We start from the raw sequence: 24,890 nt of genomic DNA, 5'->3' as shown, positions 1-24,890 counted from the left end.
CAACTTTAGTTTCAAATAATTTTTTGTCTTCAAACTTGGGAAGCTTACTCATAGGAAGTCCGATACATGTCTTTAATAAAAAACGTTTTCTGAAATACCGTTTAATTTGATAGGTCTTGAAACTTTCCCTTATATATTTAAAAGTGTGATGAGCAGATTTAAAGTAATATAACTTGTAGTTTATGTTTAGCATTCCTAGGGGCAGATTCAGTTCAGCTTAAGGTCCAGCGCAGTGTGACTGCGTAGATTTACTGGCATTACCATACGGAAATCTCACTTTTATTTTTGCCTGCACCTCTAAGGGGCTATGAGTAAAACGTGAGATTTCCCTGTCTGCATACGCCTATATGTATTATCTAACTGAATCACCCCTATAGTGCGAAGTGTGAATGACATTGTTAGGGATTTTTTTTCTACCTTAATCTGGTAAAAATGTCAGGCTTTTTTTTTTTTTAGTCCCAAACAGAAAAATATGGTTTTTTTTTTGTTTCTATGCTCTGAAATAAACTTTAGATTGTAAAATGTTATAATGGAAAATGAAATAATATGATAATCTTAAATTTAATCTTCATTTTGACAGGACGATGTCTGTATGCACCTGACCAATTATGCAATCAACAAGCAAAATGAAAACTTTGTCAGAGATGACTTAACAGGAAGTAAACGGTAATTTAAAGATGGCTGCACACTGTCACGAGGAATACACACTTATGCTCTTCTACGTATAAAAACTGTTAATTTATGTTTAATTTGGAAGTATTAGATTCCAAACATGCAAAACAAAGTAGAATTAAAGGTCATACACCTAATTTATTGTTGGGGTATTTGTCCCTCTTAACTAAGCAGTAAAGCACATGACCATACTCAACTGTTTGGCAAAATCACAATGATTTTATGTTTTCTTTAAATAGAAAACTATCAACTCTAAGGAGCTGGCTGGAAAACAACAGTTATGACACAAACAAACTGTGGGAGGACATTGAAGATGCTATTATAAAGACTCTTCTTTCTGCCCATCCTATCCTGAAACACAACTATCGCACCTGCTTCCCGAACCATATTGCTGGTAGTGCTTGCTTTGAGATCCTAGGATTTGACATTCTTCTGGATAAAAAGTTAAAGCCTTGGATACTAGAGGTAAAACGGAATGTCTCTTGTTCAGGGCGCAGAGAGCAGCCTCGGACTCTAGTGCGGCTGCTTCTTGCCCCTACCAGCACTACCTAGGGGGTATTTGAATGCAATGACCACCAAGTTTTTGCGCACAACTTTAACCCAAGCAAGTGCTGGGCATTCAGATTAGGGGCGGTATGACACGGCTGGTCATCACAACCGCCAGGTCACCATAGGTGGTCCAGTCCCTGGTACTTCTCCTTGGTGCCCCTTCTCTATGCATCAAAAAAGTAATAAAATTGTGCTGTTGAGTTTATAGATTTTATTATTTAGTTATTTGACATTATATGGACAGCTTTTAAAGTATAACTATGCACCTAAATTGCTTATGAGATTAACTCTTATATAATTCTTAAATAATTCTATATGTGTAGGCTATGTATTTTATTGAACATAATGGGGCCCATTTATCATTGTATATTTGTGGTTTAATCCCCGAAAACACCTGTTTTCGTGGGTTAATCACAAGTTTCCCCCAGTTGTATGAAGGAGGGACCACAGCAAGTATCTTTGATACCTGCTGTGATCCCTCCATTCCCACAGGCAGACACATCCCCCATAGGTTTCTATGGGGGATGTGATGCTGCCAAATTTACCATCATCCGGAATGCATCTGAAGATGGCTTTAGCCGCTGTAGCCTATGGGCTACACCACAAATAATTAGCCGACGGAAGGGTTCCTCTGGAACCCTCCCCGGCAGTGGCGGCCGTGCAAGTACAGTCATCGTGACTGCACATGCGCAGCAGCCTTGGCAGCTCTCCGGCACATCGCATGGACGGAGCCCGTGTTCCTGCATGTGGCGGATGATACATCCGGGCGCTATGATCGCATGTTGCAATGTGATCATGGGCAGTAATGTCATGCCCAGATCACATTGCAATAGCGATCATTAATAAGTAGGGGCCAATATATGTATTATATATAGCATGTGGAAGTTATATATACATATAACATGTAAAAATATATATATTTTCATGTAAATTAATATAAACTACTTCTGTTGCACAGGTGAATCATTCCCCAAGTTTTACCACAGACTCACGTTTGGATCGAGAAGTGAAGGATGCGTTACTTTATGATACGCTTAACTTGATCAACCTCCGGGCTTGTGACAAAAGGAAGGTTCTTGAGGAAGACAAACGTAGAGTAAAGGAGCGTTTACTGCAGCGTAATCCCCAAAAGGAAGCTAGGTGACAATGACACATTCCCCTTTCAGTCCCGTTACCATGTAGTCCATGAAATAGACTTAGTTTGAATATTTGACTACATTGTATGAAATTTGTACTACACATTACTTGAATAGCTATAACATATTTTGTAAAGCTCACCATTAAGTATGTGGGGAATGTGACTTACTTTGAAAACAGACTATATTATTGAGATGAACCTTCTTTTCTATGATGAGCAATATACATTCAGTGCCACCTTATTAGGTTCACCCGGGACCGTCAAGATCTCTGACCGGCCTGGATACTGGGAAGCATGGCCAAACCCAGGAGGCCTCATCCCCCAAAATTACTATGAGCGGCACTCAGCACAGGGAATCATCGCCAGGTGAGGGGGGCGATCAGTGTGATCGTCCCCACCTGTAACACTTGTCTTCTCTGCCCACTACCGCTGGCCGCACCTGTATAACAGCACAATCCCAGCGGCACCTCGGGCAGCGAAAGGAGACTGCTGCAGCAGCAGTTGCTGCTCTCACTGTCCGATGTGACGCATCGGCTGCGCTGCTATACAGACGCAGCCAGCGGTAGTGGGCAAAAAAGTGAGGGTGGGCACTGACCCAGTCCCCTGTCGGGCCCCTCCAACTGACCTGGGCCTGGGTAAGTAGTACCCTCCTTCACCTCTCGATGCCTCTGAGTACCCCTGTATATCTACTTCATTATTGCAAATTTCTAATCAGCCAATCGTGGAAAACTCAATGCATAAAAAATATACAGGCCTGATTCTGCAAGGATCGTAATTGCAAAGCTGCACTCAGGCTATCGATAGATAATGTATGCACGCAAGCAGCTTTGCAATTGCGATCCTTGCAGATATGGTAATGCAGTTGGAGGCATCACGCCTCCTGTGCATTACTTATCCGAGCTGCGTTGTCCAACGCAGCATCGGATAATCTGCGTACCATTGGCCGGCTGCTGTGACCCATGGGGTCCCGCAGCCGACCGCCGCAGTGTAGAGGAAGATTCCAGGAAATCCCTGTCAGCCGACGGAGATCCTGGCTTCTTCCCTCCCCACAATGGCGGTGACACGCCGCCGTTTCGGGAAACGGATGGCATCACCGCCCTCTCCCTGCCCCCAAACGGCAGCAGACTGTCAATCACTGACAGTCTGCTGCAAGTTTACGTGCGGGCTCGCAGACCCGTTCTGCACATGCGCAGAACGGGTCTGGCGCCTGCGCATCTTCCCGAACATCAATCAGCCCAATCGTACCTAGTATATAGACGCCTTGCTAGATTGAGTGACAGGAAGAGCCTTTTGTGGGTGGTGACGGGTTGGTCGATGGAAACAGGGGAGTGGCTGTGCGAACGCAGGCGTGTCTGAACATCTTAACGCCGTTTCAGAGGCGTGCATAATTAAGATGCAGCATCATAGTACACGTCACATGGTGGAATTTCACACTGAAGCACTTGCAGTGCTTGCGGTAGGGTATGGTCAGCCACAAGTGCTGCGCTTGCTTCCGATGGTACTCGATGTTACCGATTGTTGCATACACTTCCTGGAGATGACGTGTATAAGTGCGCGTCTTAAGACAGGCTGGTGGGCGTCTAAATACACAACGCGATCTCACGCCAGGACATAGTGGGCGTGCTAATGCCTTGCCGTGCGATCGCGGGATTTGCATACTTTGGCTGCGTGCGAACGCATCTAGCGAGCGGGTCTGAATCGGGCCCATAGAACCAAGTGGAAGGGCTACAGCAGCAAAAGCCCACACCTGGTCCCACTCCTGTCAGCTAAGAACATAGACTGAGGTTACAGTGAGCACAGGCTCAACACAACTCGTCAGTTGAAGATTGGATAAACGTGACCAGGTCTGATGAATCTCAGTTTCTGCCGCAACATACAGACAGTGGGCCTGCTTCATACCCACTCGCAAGCGGGTCGATGATGGCCCAGTGCGCATGCGTGAGCCCCGGAGCAAGCGCAAAAAGCAATCGCTCCGGTGCTCGCATCCAAAAAGGGCAGCTGTCGATGTTGATTGACAGCTGCCCCGTTTGGAAGGCGGGGAAGGGGGGTGGCTGAGCAACCGGAGGCGTTTCTGCAGGAAAGCCTCCGTTTGTGGGCGGCCCTACTGACATCACTAGTGATGTCAATAGGTGGACTTCCTGCTCTAATAGTGCAGGAAGTCCACTGGGGCTTGCGGCAACGAGACCCTACTGCAAGGGTCTCGTCGCAAGCCCGATGGTCTCTCATGGGGGTGTCAGGATCAGAACAGGATGGTGGGGGTGTCAGGATCAGAACGGGATGGTGGGGGTGTCAAGATCAGAACGGGATGGTGGGGGTGTCAGGATCAGAACGGGATGGTGGGGGTGTCAGGATCAGAACAGGATGGTGGGGGTGTCAGGATCAGAACGGGATGGTGGGGGTGTCAGGATCAGAACGGGATGGTGAGGGTGTCAGGATCAGAACGGAATGTGGGGTGTCAGGATCAGAACGGGATGGGGGTGTCAGGATCAGAACAGAATGGTGGGGGTGTCAGGATCAGACCGGGGTAGTGGGGGTGTCAGGATCAGAACAGGATGGGGGTGTCAGTATCAGAACAGCATGGTGGGGGTGTCAGGATTTGAACGTGATGGGGGTGTCAGGATCAGAACGGGATGGTGGGGGTGTCAGGATCAGAACGGGATGGTGGGGGTGTCAGGATCAGAACGGGATGGTGGGGGTGTCAGGATCAGAACAGGATGGTGGGGGTGTCAGGATCAGAACGGGATGGTGGGGGTGTCAGGATCAGAACAGGATGGTGGGGGTGTCAGGATCAGAACAGGATGGTGGGGGTGTCAGGATCAGAACGGGATGGTGGGGGTGTCAGGATCAGAACGGGATGGTGGGGGTGTCAGGATCAGAACGGGATGGTGGGGGTGTCAGGATCAGAACGGGATGGTGGGGGTGTCAGGATCAGAACAGGATGGTGGGGGTGTCAGGATCAGAACGGGATGGGGGTGTCAGGATCAGAACAGGATGGTGGGGGTGTCAGGATCAGAACAGGATGGTGGGGGTGTCAGGATCAGAACAGGATGGTGGGGGTGTCAGGATCAGAACGGGATGGTGGGGGTGTCAGTATCAGAAGAGGATGGTGGGGGTGTCAGGATCAGAACGTGATGGTGAGGGTTTCAGGATCAGAACGGGATGGTGGGGGTGTCAGGATCAGAACGGGATGGGGGTGTCAGGATCAGAACAGGATGGTGGGGATGTCAGTATCAGAACAGGATGGTGGAGGTGTCAGGATCTGAACGTGATGGGGGTGGCAGGATCAGAAAAGGATGGGTGGGGAAAATAATAGAATGTGTTTTGGTTTTAACAAAGTCTATCAAATTCACAAGAAACTGGTGACATTACGGTGAAGCCCAAAGTCAATACAACATGTTCACTTAATACTGGTCTGTTTTATTTGTATATCATATATCCTGTCCACAGGGACAATGCATGCAAACAATCAACAACATATTACACAGCTGATTCATTTTCCATTCCATGTCTGTGTATTCATTTCAGTAACCAGCTGTTTAACTGTCTGCTCTTATATTTATACACGTTCTTTTAACACAGACGTGAGCATTTGGAAAGTACACAGGCCGCTTGGCTGGACCAAGTGCAAAAATATGAAGACAGCCACCTGGGAGGTTATGAACGTATTTACCCACATCCCAAAGGAGCCAAATATGAGCAGTTCTTCAAGCACAGCGGGTCTTTGTTCCAGGAAACTGCTGCTTCAAGGGCCAGAGAAGAGTGTGCTAGGTAATGTCTCACACGCGTTACTCCTGTAATGAAGGATGCTGACACCAGCATATATGAGTCACTGGGACTAATTGGCTCCTGTGATTTAAATATTTCCTGTCATAACTGTCATTTAATAATATCACATTGAACATTGATAGGCCTGTATTCAATTCTCTACAATGTGCAGCTGCAATGGAAGCTCAACATCACTAATTTTTCTGGACACCTCTATGGAGTGTGAGGGAAAATTGGCGATATTGGTGCAGGGCCATCTTAATGTATGGGCATAATGGGCAGCTGCCCAGGACCCCACAATTGTAGGGGCCTTCGACCAGGGGTGGGCTGGGGGGGCATTTTCATGCAATGTGTGGCCGCTCGTTCCGTGCATGGGGCAGCCGGCTGAAAGGCAGCCAGAGAAAGATGTTCCCCGGCCGCTTTGATTGCAAATTACACACAATCATTTTGTACCTGCCTCCCAGGCTACAGCCACAGAGCCGGTATAAAGGGCTGGGGGTGGGGTGCCATGTCCGCCTGGGCTCCCCTCTCTTAGGGGCCCCCATACTTTAATCACAGCTGCAGTGCAGAGAAGAGGGAGATGGAATCCGTAATCCTCGCTTTACGTAATTTTTTTTTCAAACATTGATTTTGTTGAAAGTACCAATAAATCTAAAGGTTTCAAATTTTATTGACTGTATAAAATGTTATTCCCATGAACGGGGAGGGGAGGGTGGCAAGCAGGGCATTGGTTTGCCAAGCGCCTACAATGCTGTTAAGATGGCCCTGTATTGGTGGTTACAAAATGCCACTGTCCTGATGGCATATTGTCTAATATAATGACATTACCATATCTACACTAAAAGATACATTGTCGAATATTTTCCCTCATAGGCAACAACTAGAAGAACTTCGTCTTAAACAGGAACAGAAGGAAATACCAGCTGGGAAGAAGAAGAGAGAGAACAAGGACATGTTACAAGGAGAGTCAGCAGGGGAAAAGCCTGTAACATACAAGGTGACAAGGCGGCCACCAACTTGTACACAGCCCAGAAGCTGTAGGACCGCAGAGAAAAAGGTGCAGCCAACATCCAGTGCTCATATATAACACAAAATGTTGGTTATATCGAGAGCAAATGTACACATAGGGGGGTATCCAATTAGCCGCGATAACCCGTTTTTCTGTGAAAACTTTTCTCCAAAAATGGTTATCATACTATCCAATTAGCCACTGTCCGAAGTATTCCATAGGAATTATCACAAATTAGTTTTCACCATCTCTGTGTAGGTGATACATTTTTGGTCTAAACTGTTGGGACTTGGGACCTCATTCAGAGTCGGTCGTAAGCGGCCGCTCGGTCGTACGCCTAACGACCGCAAAACTGAAAAAGGAAGCGATCGCACGGCCGGTCGGTCGTAACCAAAGTGACGCCCATACGTGAACAATGCACCTCCTCTAGCTAGCGAGTGATAGCAGCTAGCGATCGAGTCAATCGTTGTCAGTCATTGTCAGTCGCTGTATGTTAATTTTCTTCTGATGGTTGCGGCCGCTTGTGTTGTGTACAAATTATTCCAAAAATTACCAAAAAACTGCATAGAATAAGCCATTCCCCTGAAATGTATTTATTCTTATTATTCGCTAATGCAAACGCAGCTGAATCAATTACAAGCCAATTAGCAGTGTTATTAGCTACAACAAACGATTATTAGCTGCTTGCATTGTGTGGCTCAAAATAGAAACATCACTCCGAGCATCAGTAACATTCGATAGTATCGATTGTACTCTGGGGCTTGAGAGAGCACGTACCCAACCTTAAGCTGTCCGATCAGCCAGGCCTCTAACCTGCTCGCAGAGTGACATTTTACTACTTCCGGCCTTCTATGTCGGTCGTAGCAGGTAATTTATGTACGCCCCTAAAACGCCCTGAAAACGATGAGGAACGCCTGCGTTTTCAGACCACCACCCCCGTCACCACCCACAAACGGCCTTTCATGTCAGTCAACTCTCGGAAGCCACTTCCTGCTCGTAAGACGTACGATCGACAGCATTTGGATCGCAAGGTCTCGTACACACATGCGCACAACAAACCGTACGCATGCGTGGTTTGGAAACATCGGATGCGTACGACCAAGCGGCCACTTACGACCGACTCTGAATGAAGTCCTTGGCGCAGAACCCCTGGGACACTCCCCTTAATGACTAACTAGGCAAAAAAAAATTAGCTTATTTGGGCCAATAATTATGTCATATTTGGGGTGAAAAAGTAAAAAGTGCAGTGAAATTGATTCAAAGCAGTGGGTTAGGTATTTTGGGGGGATGTATGAATTGGGGCAGGTGTTTTAAACATTGCATTGCAGCAGGTGTCTTTTAAACATTTTTTAAAAGTGCCCTAAAATGACTCAAAAATATACTTACCCCCATTTTATGTACCCCTAATTTAACTAGAGCATTACCTTTGGGCAAAAAAAAATGTGATTTCTATCTTTTATTTTTTTACTGTTATAGAAAAATGCATATAACAGCCATTTGAGACTATTTAAGAACTCAAAACCCTTTGATGATGGCCAATAAAATACTTCTATACTGTTACCCAATATTAGTTTACCTTCTTTTGGGGTACAGGCTGATTTCCCCATTTTCACCTGTACTTTTCGCCTGTTATCCTTGCAAGAATTATCGTACGAATGTGTTATCGCCGCTTTTGTAATTGGATTGCACGATAAACGGGAGCGTGCATACATGCGATAAGCATCAAATTCGTGTGATGGGTCCGAAAAGTTTTCACCAGTGAAAACTTATCGTTATCGCGGCTAATTGGATACCCCCATGATGTTAATTCTACGCATACAGATGATTGTTTGCTTAGCACAAAGAAATACACTTTCAGGACTGGTTTCATATTATGGTTTCGTATTACGGGTAATACTCATTTCCATAGCTGTGAGGCCAACTATAACCTCAGTTGTGGAGTGTGCAGTTCCTGTGCAGCAGCCAGTTTCTGGTGTGTGCTATCAGGCATTCTTCCTTCACACATTATAGAACCCATATAGACATCACTTTTTTTTCGAATATTGAAATAAGACTTGCCCATGTGGTGCTAAACCCACACAACACTATGTGCTCTTCAGTGAGGTAATTGGCTGGGGAGGCACGGGCTAGTATCAGAGCCAGATTTACAGATACATGTATGACTATGAACCAGAGGGTTTATATGGGCATTATACAAAGGTGAAGCAGTATGTAGTGCTGGAAATTTGGTGTGTTTTGATCATACTTTTTACAGAGTTTTGACTATAAAAATGCTTAGAATAAAACAAAGAAGATATTTATAATATTTTCTTTACATTTTTCTTAGAACTTTTATAGTCAAAACTCTGGAGTATACTGAAGTATGACTGGAAAGGCTCTGCCTCACCTGACCGCACATCACTGGTGCTCTTGTATGTGCTTTCATGCCATGTGTTGTCACAATTTGTGGTGTCTGCTATTATGTTGTGCTCTGTGTGTGCGTGTGTGTATGCTCCAAAGCCTCCAAGACAACATTGTCCAATTTGTTTATAGGGAGCAACATCCTTCTTGACCCCATATTGATAATGCTACTACTACTACATTTTCTCCTTCATCCACTAGGGGACACTGGAGTTCAAGACAGTGGGGTATAGACGGTGGTAGAGTAGAGCCTGGCACTTTAAATAATTTAGAAGTGTGACTGGCTCCTCCCCCTCTATGCCCCATCAGCCCCAGTTTTTAGAATGTGCCCGAGAGAGCCGGTCGCACATGAGGCTGTCTCCAGCCTTTCTCATATAATTTTTAATTTTTATTTTTTATTTTTATTTAACAAGCTGAGGACAGGCAGGCTGCTTACTGTGGCAGTCTGCCTGCTACGTGGGAGCCGCCGGGAGGGCACCACACGGCTACTGCAGTCTGTGTCCGGTGACCCTGAGGGGGGACTTTAAACAGAGTCATCGGACTCCATGAGGACCCGCCACAACTGAAACCGGTTCGTGTCCGGGTTTCCTCATTTGCCCCCCCTGCCCAGCAACCCGGCCGCAGCAGTCCGTAAGTATATCCCACTACTCCTGACTAGCTGGAGTGGTGGGCCAAAACGCTGGGCTCAGGGACAGCGCACACTGCATGGCTGTCACACACGGCTCCTTCCCCCTGCCAGTGAAAGTGGTAGTGTCGGAGCTGCTGACGAGACCTGCCGCTGCACTCGACAGTCAGCGTCCGGGTCTCTGGCTTATACCTAGCCATCCCCCTCCTATTAACGAGGGGATGGAGCGCGGGCCCCTGCAAGTGCGTGTTAAGCGGCAGTGATTCCGTGACTGTCACTGAGACGCCTGTTCCTCCCTTCTCTATATGGGAGTAGAAACGCTGGGCGGTGTGAGTAAGATCACACAAATGACAGACGCCGCACCGCTGCTCACTAAATAGTGTAGCACAGGGGAGGTCCTGCCATCTGCCATTGGTAGTGTAATGGCGGGCTTCAGGAGACCAGACGAGTCCCTCTACATGAGGCAGCGCTGACAAGCAGCACGATCCTTGGTGTAGGAGTACCCGCGTATAGAGGCTTCCCTTATTGAGACAAGGGCCCAGCCTTATAGATGTGTCTGCTGATGCTCCCGTACCACGCTCAGAAGGGCCGGGAGGAAGGATGTCTTCCCTACATTACGCCCAGCCCACTTTTTCCTAGTAAGTGGGCAGAGGCGAGCCTTACAGTGCACGCGCGCGCACACACTGATAGGGCGTCATACATCCTGCCGCGTCTAATAAGAGCCGCGCCATCTGTAGTCGGGCTCGTGCTCTAAGCCCTCATCTGAGAGCAGCGCGGTCTGCCGGTCCGTTAGCGCGGCTGTGCAGACATACTCGGCATTAGTCCCCCCGTGAAGGGACCTCAGAGGTACCTGGGAGGGCATCCTGCCGCGTCTAAAGCAGGCAGCAGTAGCCCCCCAGTATTAAAATGGCGGCCGCACTCGGGGCAAAGCCACGCCCCCTTCGCGGCCCTAATTGCGAGCACGCAACAGCCCAACCAGCGGGGCAGCCACCACTGCCTACCGCTGGTTAAAGATGCAGTGCAGTGCAGACCAGCGCCTGAATGAGCGCGGCTGCCTCCTAACTCCTGCAACAGGGTTAATTAATGCGACTCCCTCCCCCTCCCACGCTGGGAGTGCTGCTAGCACAAAAGTAGAAGTAGGAGGGAGTGCTTTTAAGTGCTAGCTACAAATAAGTATCAGCGCAGGGCTCGGATCTCTCCACGGCTCTTGCTGTGTGGAGTTTGTATGTTCTCCCGGTGCAGGCAGCACTGTTTTTGCTTAGGCTCATCTTTACAATTAGCAACGCTCCTCATCTAAATCTCAGGAGGAGATGCCGCGTCCCACAGCTCCTGGCTGGGCTGAGCAGGCTTCCCTGTTAGCTATAACATAGGGCTAATAGCCTTACGTTATACCAGCACAATGCGGCTCCACGATGCAGCGCTGTATGACCATCACACTCCTGTCACAGCAGGACAGCATCACCGCTTTATACTATAAGGGGGCTAGCAGCGCTGTGCTAACTGGAGTGTAGCAGTTTGCACACGCACAGCGCGGTATTCATGAACAAACAGCCCCCCTGCTTCCCTTTTAAGGACTGTAGTTACTGCCTGCACACAAGCAGTATAGCTCAGTGCACTACCTGCAGCAGGGAGTGCTTTAGCGTGGGTCTCTTACGACTACCACACTGGGAGTGCTTCAGCGCAAAAGGTAGGGGAGGCCCTGTCCTTGTATAATAGGAGTTTAGTGCTAGCTACAGTTCTGAAAGAGGCCAGTTCAATCGATGCATCACAGCTAGAAGCGAGGGGTTGGCGAGACAGTCCCGCCAATGCAGCGCCGCTTGGCAGGCTTCCCTTCGTTCTTTAACAAAGGGCGCCTAGCTTAATCTAATGGCTTGATATCTCAGCCTGTGAAGTATCATAGCCTCATGGTGTACTAGCTCTACTGTTCTGGTGCTGCTGCCAGAACTTATGGTTATAGCATACCCTTCACCCAGGGTTAGCACACTTTGGCGTCCCATCCCCAGGCTTATGCCTCACATGGGCTCGCCTTAAAGAGACTTCCCATGCATATATGTGGCAGCACATATACTACATTATAGGCTGGTCTTAAAACCTTTCACCAGTTTGCTGTGCTTACCTTAGAAGGTATGCATATGTGCATCTATTTATATCTCATGTGTTCCCTTCGGCAGCACATACAGGAAGAGGTTAGTAACGTGCGGCTAGTGTAGTTGTTGGCATTACTGCCTCACAGCACTGAGGTAGTCTTTTTGATTCCCACTTCGAAAAGTGGGTTAATCTGGCGCTAAAAGGGCTCACCTGCTAAGGCGAGTACACCTGTAACAGAAGGGTCCCAGGATCGAAACCAGTCTGGGACAGCACGCAGCTACCATATCCTGCCCCTGAGCAGTAGTTGAGTGACGGCCACACGCGGTACATGAGCAGTCCCCCTGCGGGGGGGTAAGCCACGGGTATGGTATGTATATATGTGTGTGTGTGTGTATATATATATATATATATATATATATATATATAAATATATATATAATGTATATTGTATTTTATACTAGCCCTGTAGTAGAAACATATACATGCTAGAGTGAAATTTGTCCTTGGAGTTCCTTCCATGGCTTTAATTTTTGCTCATGTTCTAGTTTTACAATATTATCGTCACCTACTAAATTTGTATGTAGGTATGCGTATGCCTATATGGATATCGCTTCTTATCCTTCCCATAAGAGCAGGGGTAGGATCTGTTCTTATCAGTTTTATGTCTGATACCTAGCATATTGATAGAAGGCTGCGATTGGAGGCTGGACTCCTGATGCGGAAGTTGGTACAATAACTCCGCTTAACACAATCTCTCCCGGGGGATTGGGTTGTGTGTGTATATACATGTATATGTGTAGGAGGCCTATACTTCCACAAGCATTAGGTTACCTATAATACCACGCATGGGAAGCCGCCTGGGATTACCAGAAGCTGTAGGCTATATCCATACATATTATATGGTGGCTCTATAATCTAAAGTCATGTGCTGCAGCTTACATAGTGATAGTCACAATTCCCTAAGGCATTGCTTCTAGCATGGACCCTAGACATGTCACATGTATATAAGGATATATACTTATATAGCTCGGTTCATGTCAGTCTATATCTATGGCGCCCCGTTTCGGGGGACCTATTATCATTACAGTGATGCACTTGGTAGCAAGCTTGTAAGACGCCCATTCTTTGTATATTTCCTAATAATTGGGAAACAAAAACCTGTTTTCTGTTTAACCCTACTGGGGTTATCACTCCCTTCTTTGCTTGGGATAACTAACGAGTACTATGTCTAAGTACAGGTACCCTTCTCAGTATCGATTCCGGTACTCCATATTATTGTCGCATATCTCAATAGAATGAGTCTAAAGGGCCCTTAGGTACAATTCATATCTTGAAGGCCTAGGGCCACCTACCGATTTAGGCAGGGACAGACCTGGGTTATATTAGATTGGTGGGCATAATACACATTGTAAATATTGGTGTAAGGATACTTAAACTAGCAGACCGTTTTTGGGGTATAAGTATAATCTACAGATACACGTCTCTAATGGAACAGGCTCAGGTATAGAGTCCTGTTTTACGACCTTCTTGTCTCCACTAACATTTTGCTAGTTTCCACAGTATTTTCTACTGCACATCTCCAGACTGAAGTATGTGCTGTAGACCATTGGTCTTAGCCCACTGAAGCTACTCTCTATTCCTAATGTGGCGGGTTGCTTTGCGATAGAACAGGTCAGTGACATTCTACATTTCGGCCAGAGGGCTTCTGGTCGCTCACAGGTGAGAGCTTACCCACTAATGCCTCGGTAGAGGCTCCTATTTCATGTAAACTGACATACATAGAGTTCTTCTCCCTTACTGCCTCCTAGCAGCCATCCGCTCTTTTAATCAGTTGGCTCTACACTTTAGAATTTTCCTGGAGTGTGGGTGCATAGTTACAACATTGAGAACCAATTCTACTAGAATCTGTTGGCGTTATGGACCAAAGCACATCTCTGGGCTACTGCACATCTTTACATAGAAGTGTGACAGTCACTATGTTCCACTCAGGGGGCCTGGTGGGTTTCCTGTTCAGTAGCTGTTGATATTTTTATCATACTGACAGGTACCTGACTGGTATCTTCCTGGTTTTTCTCATGCTATGTTCAGGCCAGCAGTTACTACTGCCTATGCACTTCCATCATGTTGGAAGTTGTCCGTTGTTTCTCTTTAGCGTCAGGGTTTCAGTTGCTGGTTTATTCCTGTTCTCAGCATGGGTTGTACTGCGGTCTGACCCTCTGAAAGGTATTGTAATCTCAATCCTCTCGAAGCCGCCTCATGGCCAGGGTGATCTCCTCTCTTTGGAGATTTCTATGGTCTCATCCTTCCGCTGGTTAACAACTTTGTAGTACTTGGACTTCCAGAAGGGTTCAGGGCGACTGTGCGGCCTTGACTTTTACCTCCCTGTATACTCTTTGTGAGGAGTCTGTGGACTCTCTGTTTTTGTAGATTGGTATCGTTATACTTCTATCTATATGAGTTATGTCCAGCAGTGCTGGTATTCTGCTATCTGCAAAATGTGGCAGCTTCCTGTTTCCGACTCTGGTACGGTTTCCTTGAGGTTTCTTCTCGGGTTACTGCCCTTCTCCTATGGATTCGGGTAGGAGTTCTCTTCTCCCAACAGTATGGCTTGGTCTGTTTTCAGCTGAGTTTACAGTGTTCTGATGCTTCTCATCTGAGGGTGTTTTCTCGCTAGCCGCTTATTCCATTCGACTACTGTACGTTGTGGTATTCTGTGTCTGTTCCGCACGGAGTTCTGTTTGTCTACTGGCTCACGACACTTGATTCTCAGCTCTTGCCTTCCGTTGAACCTCCGGTTCTATGCGGTCCCTGTTCGGTTGGCCGAAGGGTCGGCATGTTCTCCGCGCTTCCCACCCGGGAGGTTGGCTTTGGGACGTCCCCACTGTCTTGAACTCCAGTGTCCCCTAGTGGATGAAGGAGAAAACAGGATTTTGGTACTTACCGATAAATCCCTTTCTCCGATTCCACAGGGGACACTGGACGCCCGCCCGGCGCGGCGTACCTGCCTGTTGTGGGTCTTTATATAGTTGTGTGACTGCATGTGTTCCCTGCAGTGGTTTCCTCTGTTTTCCTTCAGTCGGTATTGTTCCGTTCTGTGGTCTTCTCCTTCTCCTCGTTTTCCTGTTGTCCTCCGTCTCCTCTCGGGCTCAGTTCTTAAACTGGGGCTGATGGGGCATAGAGGGGGAGGAGCCAGTCACACTTCTAAATTATTTAAAGTGCCAGGCTCTACTCTACCACCGTCTATACCCCACTGTCTTGAACTCCAGTGTCCCCTGTGGAATCGGAGAAAGGGATTTATCGGTAAGTACCAAAATCCTGTTTTTTTTATTTTGTATAAACTGTTTTTATTGGCTAAGTTGCAAGGACAATACAAACATGTACTTCGCAAGATATAACACAACAACGGAACAATTATAAAAGTTGTAGATGTACTGTACAGCATAAACATTAATAATTGAACAATTATCATAAATTGCAGATCAATAAAGAGCGGTGGGTAAGTGGAATAGTCCCATCAGAGGTGGTAGAGGCTAAGACAGTAGAGCAATTTAAACATGCATGGGATAGACATAAGGATATCCTGACAAATAACTAAGGATCACATAGGGTTGAGGTAACCAAAAGGGCAGACTAGATGGGCCAAGTGGTTCTTATCTGGCGTCAATTTCTGTTTCTTAACAATTGGAGGGGAAGGAACTGGGACGGGACAGGTGAACCTCAGGGTGACACAAATGAAAGTGAGGGGGAAGTAAAAATCTCACTGTATTAGGTGGGTAGCTATTAAAGGCGTTGGTAAGTATTGTGAAATGAAGGGGGTGTCATATATATTAACGCCAGTAACACAGTAATATATGTAGCCCATATACTACAGTTGTTCAGTCAGGTGCCACCTTCACTGACAGTGCTGGGGTGACACATTTTTAATTCCATATTTCATATGTTTTGCTGAAATATGAGATGCCTATAGATATACGGTAAGCTGCAATGATTTCCTAAGCTGCTGTATTGCTGTAATACTAGGTTTCCTGAGGAGGTACCACCACTAGGTGGAGGAGAGAACCATAGCTAGCTGGAGAGTTCAGTTGGTGGGCAGCACTTTAATAGTAAGCATAAACAGAAAGGGAGTCATATGTGTTCACTAAAAATACACAAATGTTTCATATGCATAACTCTAAAAATGTGTGCGGCTCTGTATCAATAGCGTAAGCACAAGGCTTAGGTCATATATACTTATATAAAAGTTTATTTTATTTTATTTTTTTATTGAATCAAAAGCATTATACAAAGTACAATGAAGTGTATGGAAATGATAATACATAACAAGAAAAACTTGATAGTGAACTGAAGCATAGTCATCGTATAAAATGAAGAGAAATAAAATACCATATAACTTATAAACCCGACAATAAGTATATAGTGTTAATGCATAGTGTGTAGTGAATTCAGAATCAAGTGTAGGGGGTATATTTACTAAAGTGAGAGTTTTTATAAGTGAAGATGTTGCCCGTAGCAACCAATTAGATTCCACTTAACATTTAACTAGCACCTTCTAGAAGATAATAGCTAGAATCTGATTGGTTGCTATGGGCAACATCTCCACTTCTAAAAATCTGCACTTTAGTAAATTTACCCCTAGGAGACTGTATTCAGTTGTAGTGCCAGTGAGCAAAGTGTCTAATCCAGAGATGGACGCAATGGCAATTACGTGTGCAGATCGCACGATTGTTTGACATTGCGCATGTGTATTAGCCACACGGACACACAGAGGAATCCATCGCAAAGTGAGTGACAGGCTGTCAGCGTTTCGGGGTGGTAACAGAGGGGTGGTCAGAAAAACGCAGACGTTTTTGACCGTTTAAAAGCTGGTATATGGACGTACATAAATTATCCCTTGCAATCTCCTATGCAGGAGAGCCTCTGAGTGTTTGGAGAGCTGCCGAGTCTGCGGCAGGTCAGACCTGCTGCAAGGGCAAGATGGCCGCTCGATGTGCGTCGATCAGGGGCGCAACTAGGTATTTGAAGGCCCGATAGCAATAGTTTGTAAGGGTCCCTATGTACCACCCAATGGTGAACAATTTATATAACACATGTAACTTTGACAAGTCGGATGGCCACAGCTTGGGGCCCCATAGCAGCTGCACTCCTTGCACCTGTGGTAGTTACACCCATGGCGTCGAAGTTATGGATATTTACGCTGCTAAGCAATGCCGTATGCAGGTGAGAAGCCAGCAGTGGGCGTCCCTATGCTCGGTTGATCTTTGCAACCATTAGCATATTTTTGCAGCTGTGTTCCGTACAAATTCGCAGCTGCGAATGTATTACCGTCCATCTCTGAATCAGACCCAAAGCAGGAACAAAACTGGGCTTACATACAATTTTTTTAACTTTTGTTTTAATAGCAAGTGAAACACACATTCTCTATAAGGTTTGAGTAAAATAATGAAAAGCCTCCGGAATACAGCAGAATGATCTCTCCTCCTCGTTATGAGGGGAAAAAAAACCTTACTTAAATACGCTCACAGGTTCATATAATGGGGCTGATTCTGATGTGGGGGCAAAGCAAAAGAGTAACTTTGTATCTGGAACAAACCATGTTACCATGCAAGGGGTGCAGATACATTTATTTTATTACCATGTAGGGTAAATACTGGCTGCTGGGCAGCTTTATTTTTACACTGCAATTTAGAATTGAGGGGGTCATTCAGACCCGCTCGCGAGCGGCAGTACGCTCGCAAGCGGGTCGATGTTCCCCACTGCGCATGCGCACGACGGAGGGAACTCCGTCGTGCGCATGCGCAAGACCCGGGGAGCGACGGGCTTTCCATCGCTCCGGGTCTCGCACCATAGGAACGCCTGCCGTCTGAAGCCGGCCCCACTGACATCACTAGGGCTTGTGGCAGGGAGACCCTACCGCAGGGTCTCCGTCGCAAGTCCGATGGTCGCGATGGTCAAGACCATCGCGACCATCTTTTTGGCCGCTCACATATGCTGTGGGTGGTCACCCACAGCTATACGAGCGGCCAGGAGGCCGCTCCATTTTCATGGAGGAGGGCCCTGATTCAGAGCGAGCGCTCTGGTCAGAGCGTTCAGCTCTGAATCAGGCCCTGAGTTTGGACACACCCCTTCCAAATCTAAATCTCTTCCTAATCTAAATCTCTCTGCACATTTTAAATCTGCGCCACCTGCAATTCAACATTGCTTTATCAGGGTACAATGTTACTTGCTCTTTTTTGCTTTGCTCCCAACTCAGAATGAGCCCCTGTATATGCACAAACAATGAAAAAAAGCACCTATCAACTCCAGAGGTGAATCTGCAGTCAGCCAATCAGAAGTAGGTAGCCAGTCCTGGAAGCCACCATCAACATCAGTGTGTATTTGTACCAGCTCCCAGACACCCACAACTGATAGAGCTTTGACAGTCATATAAATGTGTCTCTTTGTGGATCTACATGTACTTGGCCAAGGTTAGACCCAGTGGTGACACACGGTGCACCAGACAAGGGGGCATGAGCTTGCAGAACCCTCTGTTTCATCACTCTGGGGGCGTGCTCTGCTCTCCCGGAAATGCTGGGCTGCCCCCAGAGACTATTCCAGCACTGCCGACTCCTCCTCAGTGACTAGAAGCCGGACACTGCACAATAATGTCACAGTGCAGTGCCTGGCTCCAGGCGTCCCTATGCGCAGATGTGTCTTGGAAAGCATTAGCAGATTTTAGTAACTACAATCCGTAAGAGTATGCAGTTGCTTTTGCATTACCGTCTGTCTCTTGCTATGAAGCTGCTAAGAGGAGGCTAGTAGCTATGAATATAAGTTCCTACTTTACAAGCCCTGTGTGGAATCTATTGTTTGTCTTTTTTGTAACAAACAGGTTTTTACTCGCTGTAACTTTTTTTATCTAGACGACAGAAGTGAAAATAGACTCAATGAAGCCCATAGACATTGATGAACGAGAGGAAATGGAGCGACTACAAGGCCTTCAGCAAAGAGAAAAGCTCATCCGAGGGCTGGGAATAGTGGATAATATTAACAGACTACTCAACACTCTGGAGCCCAGAACTCCTGACTACAGTCTCCTAGATGATCAAACAAGAAATCAAGTATGAAATAAAATACCTACCATGTAAGAATGCTTCGGGCTCCTGCTAGAATTATTCATACATTTACATCCGTTAACATTGTGTGGGATCCTACCTACAGCTCAGAATACCAACTCATCGGCAGCTGTTTATATTTTAATATAAGAGTAGCAAGAACACAAAGTAATGTACATATTAACAAGCCAGCGTCTAGGGACTGCATCGGCTGCAGCCCCTAGAAGCCAAGAAGGGCTACCGTAATAGCAGAGTAGTGGCTTCACATGGGGAGCACTTTCTGCTATCGCAGTCAAGACCGGCAGTCCCAGGGGGATAAAACACCTCCCCCTGGCACTGATTGTTCATCAAGTGATTAGCAGGGAGCGCTTCCAATGGGAAGTCACTGCCACTGCTAGGCAGTCCCTGCGGGTGCCGGAGTTTACTGGCCCCAGCCCCATTCTAGGTGCAAAATCTCTGTCAGAGTATGGCTTCCAATGTACGCGATTAAGCGTCTAAGGGTCTGATTCAGAGTTGTACGCTTTGCCGATTAGTTGAGCGATTATCGTCCTTCTGTGCATGTGTCTAAGTCACACTGCGCATGCGTCAAGGTACTGTATACCATAGTCGCTCGTAGCGGCTAATTATTAGCAGTGTGACTATCAGCCAGGGAGCGTATAGGGGACGTAACGGGGAGTGTCAGCTAAATACGGTGTGACGCAACTGTTTTGGGGGCGTCACACCCTGCATCTGTGATCCTGTATGCAAGAAATATTACTCCTGCATCTCAATTCCAACGCCCATTCTGTGCGAGTGCGACCATAGAGTTATTCAGGACTGCTAACATTGAATGATCTGCGAGCGATGCTGCGTATTTATACGCAGATGCTTGGATCTGCAAAGATGCCGGTGGGCGTCTCAATGCATAACCCAGCGGCTGCGACATTTCCATATTTTCGCACAGCAGCTGTGTACAGGATCACAGCTTTGCTAGCAATAGTTACAAATCAGAATCAGGCCCTGAGGGCCTAATTCAGACCCGCTCGCGAGCGCTGAGCGCTCACAAGCGGGTCGATGTTGGCCCAGTGCGCATGCGCGCGAGGGAGCCGGCTCCGTCGTGCGCATGCGCGAGACCCGGATAGCGACGGCCAAGCCAAGCCATCGCTGTCGATGGTGAGTAACAGCACGCCCCCTTTGGTGGGCGTGCCGGGGGCGTGGCTGCCCAGACGGAGGTGTTCCCATGGGAACGCCTACCGTCTGGGGCCGGCCCCACTGACATCACAAGTGATGTCAGTGGGAGTGCTCTCGGCTCTGATAGAGACCACAAGGGTCTCGTCGCAAGCCCGATGGTCGCGATGGTCTTGACCATCGCGACCATCTTTTTGGCCGCTCGCTATAGCTGTGGGTGGTCACCCACAACTATACGAGTGACCAGGAGGCCGCTCTAAAAACTAAGAGGGGCGGCCCTGATTCAGAGCGAGCGCTCTGTCAGAGCGTCCGACTCTGAATCAGGGCCTGAGGGCCTGATTCAGAGCCGGACGCTATTTGCGCTCACTCGTCCAGAAAAAGGAGCTGGCTATTTAAATTAACCGTTCGCTCTTTGCGGTCTGTTCACGCCTCTATGTCTGAACGAGCGAACAAAACATGCGAACGTAATTTTGAAAAAAACGCCCCCTGGCCGCTCGCATCATACGTCATGTCCGCTATATATTAGATTAATCGAGTACATCGGACGGCGTATGAAATGCTCGCTATTCTTGTGGTTGGTTTTTCCTACCACAATCATGCGAGCAGTTCTAACTATAAAAACAACCAAGTGACGTGGTCGATGACGCTGCTTTAGTAATTATGCACACCCTTAAAACGCCCGTTTTGACCTTTAGGCACGCCTGCGTTCTGATCTCCACTCCCCGTTTGCAAGCACCTTCCCCTGTTTCCACCCACATACGCCTCATTCTGTCACTCAAAATAGCAGGCATTCGCTATTTAGCGAGCACACGATTTTCGGCCGCACTGACTGGTTCGCGCATGCGTATTAAAATCCGTACGCATGCGCAGTTGTGCGAACATCGGTCGGAACGAACGAGCGGCCGCTTACGAGCGGCTCTGAATCAGGCCCTGAGTCCACAACAACTCCTGCCAAACACCCATGGCACTCCCATAACACAACCATCAGACGGAATATCTTTGTGCGTCCTTTTAGTCACCTTCCAGTCACTTGCCAGGAACACCCAATACATTGCAGAGTCAGACTCCATCACTCCTGCAGCTCTGTATGCAGACACCATAAGACACATGCGTCGTGTTACTTTTCTTCAGGTAGAAGCCCTTAGGACAATACCTTGTGATGCTGGTGCACAGAAAGGTTCTCCAGCCAGCAAACTCAAAGTTTTGAACATAAATGTGTTTAGTTAGCAAGCACAAATCTGATAATAATAAACACCAGGCCCAATTTAGGGCACTACATCATTTCTTCAGGATGGGTACGGAATGCCGGCGCTCGGGATCCCGGCGGTCAGAATGCAGACAGGGTTGGTCGATGGTGAGTTTAATCATGTTGGTAGTGGAAATAGAGAAATCTCTCCCAAACTCACCCAAGTTTGTCGTTAGTAAATTTGCGAGTTGAAAAAAATGCCTAAACTCACCCGAGATTGCAATCTCGAGCAAACACGATTCTTAAGGTGGGTACACACCTAACAGATATATCTACAGATCGAGTGATCTGCAGGTATATCTGCAGATGATGGTCGTTCATATACACTGAACGGCCATCATCTGCTTGTGCCCTCGAGTCCCGGCGGCCGGGGGGCGTGTCCCGTCCCCCTCCTCGCGGCTGCCACTGTGTTTGTACGGGGTGTCTGCCAACCGCCCGTACACACCAGCACAGCCAATGCGATATGTCAGTGAACAACGACATTCACCAACATATCATGGGTACACACTGGCCGACGTGCAGCAGATATATTGGCCGATCAATTGATCGGCCAATGTATCTCTCAGTGTGTACCCAGCATTAGTACATTTACCCCTAATTGCCACTTTAAATCCAATTGCTCTTTTGCTGGAGTTGCGCCAGTGCTCGCAAAAATTGCTGGCTATTACATTTGGGCCACTGAGTCAAGGAACTTGGCTGAGGGCCTGATTCAGCAAGGAACGCACGGATGCAGATGCACGCACCCGCCCGCTGGGAGAATATGCTAATGAATGCATACGCACGGCAATCGCAGCAGAATAAGCAGATGCCCAGCACTACATAATACCACCCACTTCCCTTTACTTGCATCCTCTATACCTGGCAAGACAGCAGAAACATCGGTAACATCGAGAACCATCGGACCCATATGCACAATAGTGGTTGACCTGACCCACCCGCAGACATAGCAAGACTTACTGTGTGCAACTATCCCTCAGGGCTGCGTTCGCCGCTGCAAGGGCTTAATTCTGCACGCCCCAGAAATGCCGTCCAAGCGCACTGGCACGCCTGCGTTTGCCTGACCACTCCCCCACCACCAGCCACAAACGGCACTTCCTGTCAATCACTTGTCCCTGGGGCTGCGGACTCTCTGCGTATGCATACTCCATCGTACTAACCGGTTTGCGCACTGCGATGCATGCGCAGAGCAAAACCATCGACCGATTGCGTGCGTCTGCATCCGTGCGTTCCTTGCTGAATCAGACCCTGAGATGTATTCCAGTAGCTCTTCTAAGCAATCTTGTCCTAGGTGTGAGGACACTTCTTGGCACCACTGCAATAATTCCGCACTGCCTTCACAAGTGTTTTTGATATTTGTGGGAAGATGATTATACGGCTCATAGGGACATAGCTGCACTTTAGATCAGCTCTATCTACAGCTGCTGCTCACATGCCGCCAAGTGCTGAACAGGTGGCCAATGAGTACCTCTGAGCCTGCTACCATCAAAATTCCCTTTCCTGCTTAGTGTATTACTTGCCCAGTGTTTTTCCACACCTTCAAGACCATATTTTCCGCAACTTGGGAACACCAGCTCTGGATGTCCTTTTATGTCTACTTGACTGTCACTCCTTTGCTGCTTAATATATTACTTGCCCAGTGTTTTTTCACACCTTCAAGCAGAGCCATATCTAGACTTTTTGGTGCCCTGTGCCATTACCTCAGGGGGCATTACTATAGGTGAACTGCTGAAGGGGGCATTACTATAGGGACACTGCTGCAGGGGGCATTACTATGGGGGAATTACCAGGGGGGCGCCAATTACTGTCTTGCCCCGGGTGACAATAAAATCCTAGTTTTGACCCTGCTCAAGGCACCCCAACAGTTCAAGTTTTAGAGATATCCTTGGTTGAGCACAGGTGGTTAAATCAAATTGACTAAGGTACTAATTAAGTCACCTGAGGTTAAGCATGGATATCCTTCAAACCTGGACTGTTAGGGTGCCTTGAGGACTGAGGGCCCGATTCAGACCCGGACGCTAAGGTGCGGACGCACGTTATGGGAAATTGTCGCCCGTCCGTGCTTGCATCGCAGTGAATGTGCGCGAACCAGTCACTGCGATCGGGAATCGTGCGCTCGTTGCACACAGACTGAGCGCTGCTTTGAGTGACAGATCAAGCCATTTGTGGGTGGTAACAGGGAAAGGTGCTTGTGAACAGGGGAGTGGTGCTGCGAACGCAGGCGTGTATGGGCGTCAAGAAAAGTGGGCATTTATACCGTCGTGCGCACACTGTGTCGTCGCTCTCTAAAACATAGAGGGCGTCCTTACATCAGACAGTGCGATCACGCAATTTGCAAACCAGGCCCCTTTTGGCAGCGAGAGCCCAGCTTAGTGTCTGGGTCTGAATCGACCCCTGAGTTTGGGAACCTCTGGCCTACGCTATGAGACTGATATGCACTCTCTCTGCATTTCACAGATCCACTTTTATTTCCCGGCATCATTGAAATAGCACTACATTTCTTTTCCTCAAAACTATTATCTTTCTTCCTGATTTCTCTATCAGGTTGTAAAAAGTTCTTGTTCCATTCTCTTATGTAGATTTGCTCTGGTTTTCCACTTTCCTCATACCAGCATATTAATTTTTGTAATTACAGGTTGTATACCAGATCTATGACCACAGATAAACAGATTATCAAACATTTTCATAGATAAGTTTGTCTGTAAAGGACAGTCTTGTCCTGTCTTCTTACTGTCCATCTTCTTCTGAAGGACTACACACACTGTCATATTCAGAAGTTAAGTATCCTGCTCCAGAGCTTTCAGGATCTCACATATAGGCTGTCTCATTATATGTTTTTTTTTATTATTGATTTGTCTTGGAGTCTGTAACCAACTGACAACCCATAATTAGAGTACATTTGTAAATGCTCTATATTTTGGAAAACAAACATTTATATATGTAAGTTTCTTAGTAATAATAAGCCAAAAACTGTTTTCCTGCAAGCTGCATGCAAGGATAATGCGTTTATGTTTAGCTCTTTTTGCCCACTCAGCCTGGTTTATCACTTAGGTTAACCTGCAAATATACAAATCTGCCTCATCACAATGATTTGTGTATGTTTCTGCCAAACTCGCAGCTCAGGAGGTTGAGAGTTTGAAATG

General features: G+C 47.1%; 1 protein-coding gene across 4 annotated transcripts in view; it reads left to right on the top strand.

The window, feature by feature from the left end:
• The window catches only part of TTLL13 (tubulin tyrosine ligase like 13), a 57,020-nt gene that overhangs the window by 12,520 nt on the left and 19,610 nt on the right, over positions 1-24,890 (top strand). For 3 of the 4 annotated variants that reach the window (XM_088472929.1, XM_088472931.1, XM_088472928.1), the window contains exons 8-13: positions 581-666; positions 912-1,137; positions 2,180-2,361; positions 5,939-6,127; positions 6,998-7,181; positions 19,146-19,343. In XM_088472929.1, coding sequence (XP_088329055.1) covers positions 581-666; positions 912-1,137; positions 2,180-2,361; positions 5,939-6,127; positions 6,998-7,181; positions 19,146-19,343 — 1,065 coding nt within the window. The remainder of the gene's footprint in view (positions 1-580; positions 667-911; positions 1,138-2,179; positions 2,362-5,938; positions 6,128-6,997; positions 7,182-19,145; positions 19,344-24,890) is intronic. The other variant, XM_088472930.1, reaches the window with a different exon arrangement.

This window comes from Taudactylus pleione, unplaced genomic scaffold (genome assembly GCF_031769625.1).
Source record: "Taudactylus pleione unplaced genomic scaffold, aTauple2 ptg000129l, whole genome shotgun sequence".
Lineage (NCBI taxonomy): Eukaryota > Metazoa > Chordata > Amphibia > Anura > Myobatrachidae > Taudactylus > Taudactylus pleione.
This window is presented reverse-complemented; position numbering and strand designations above follow the sequence as displayed.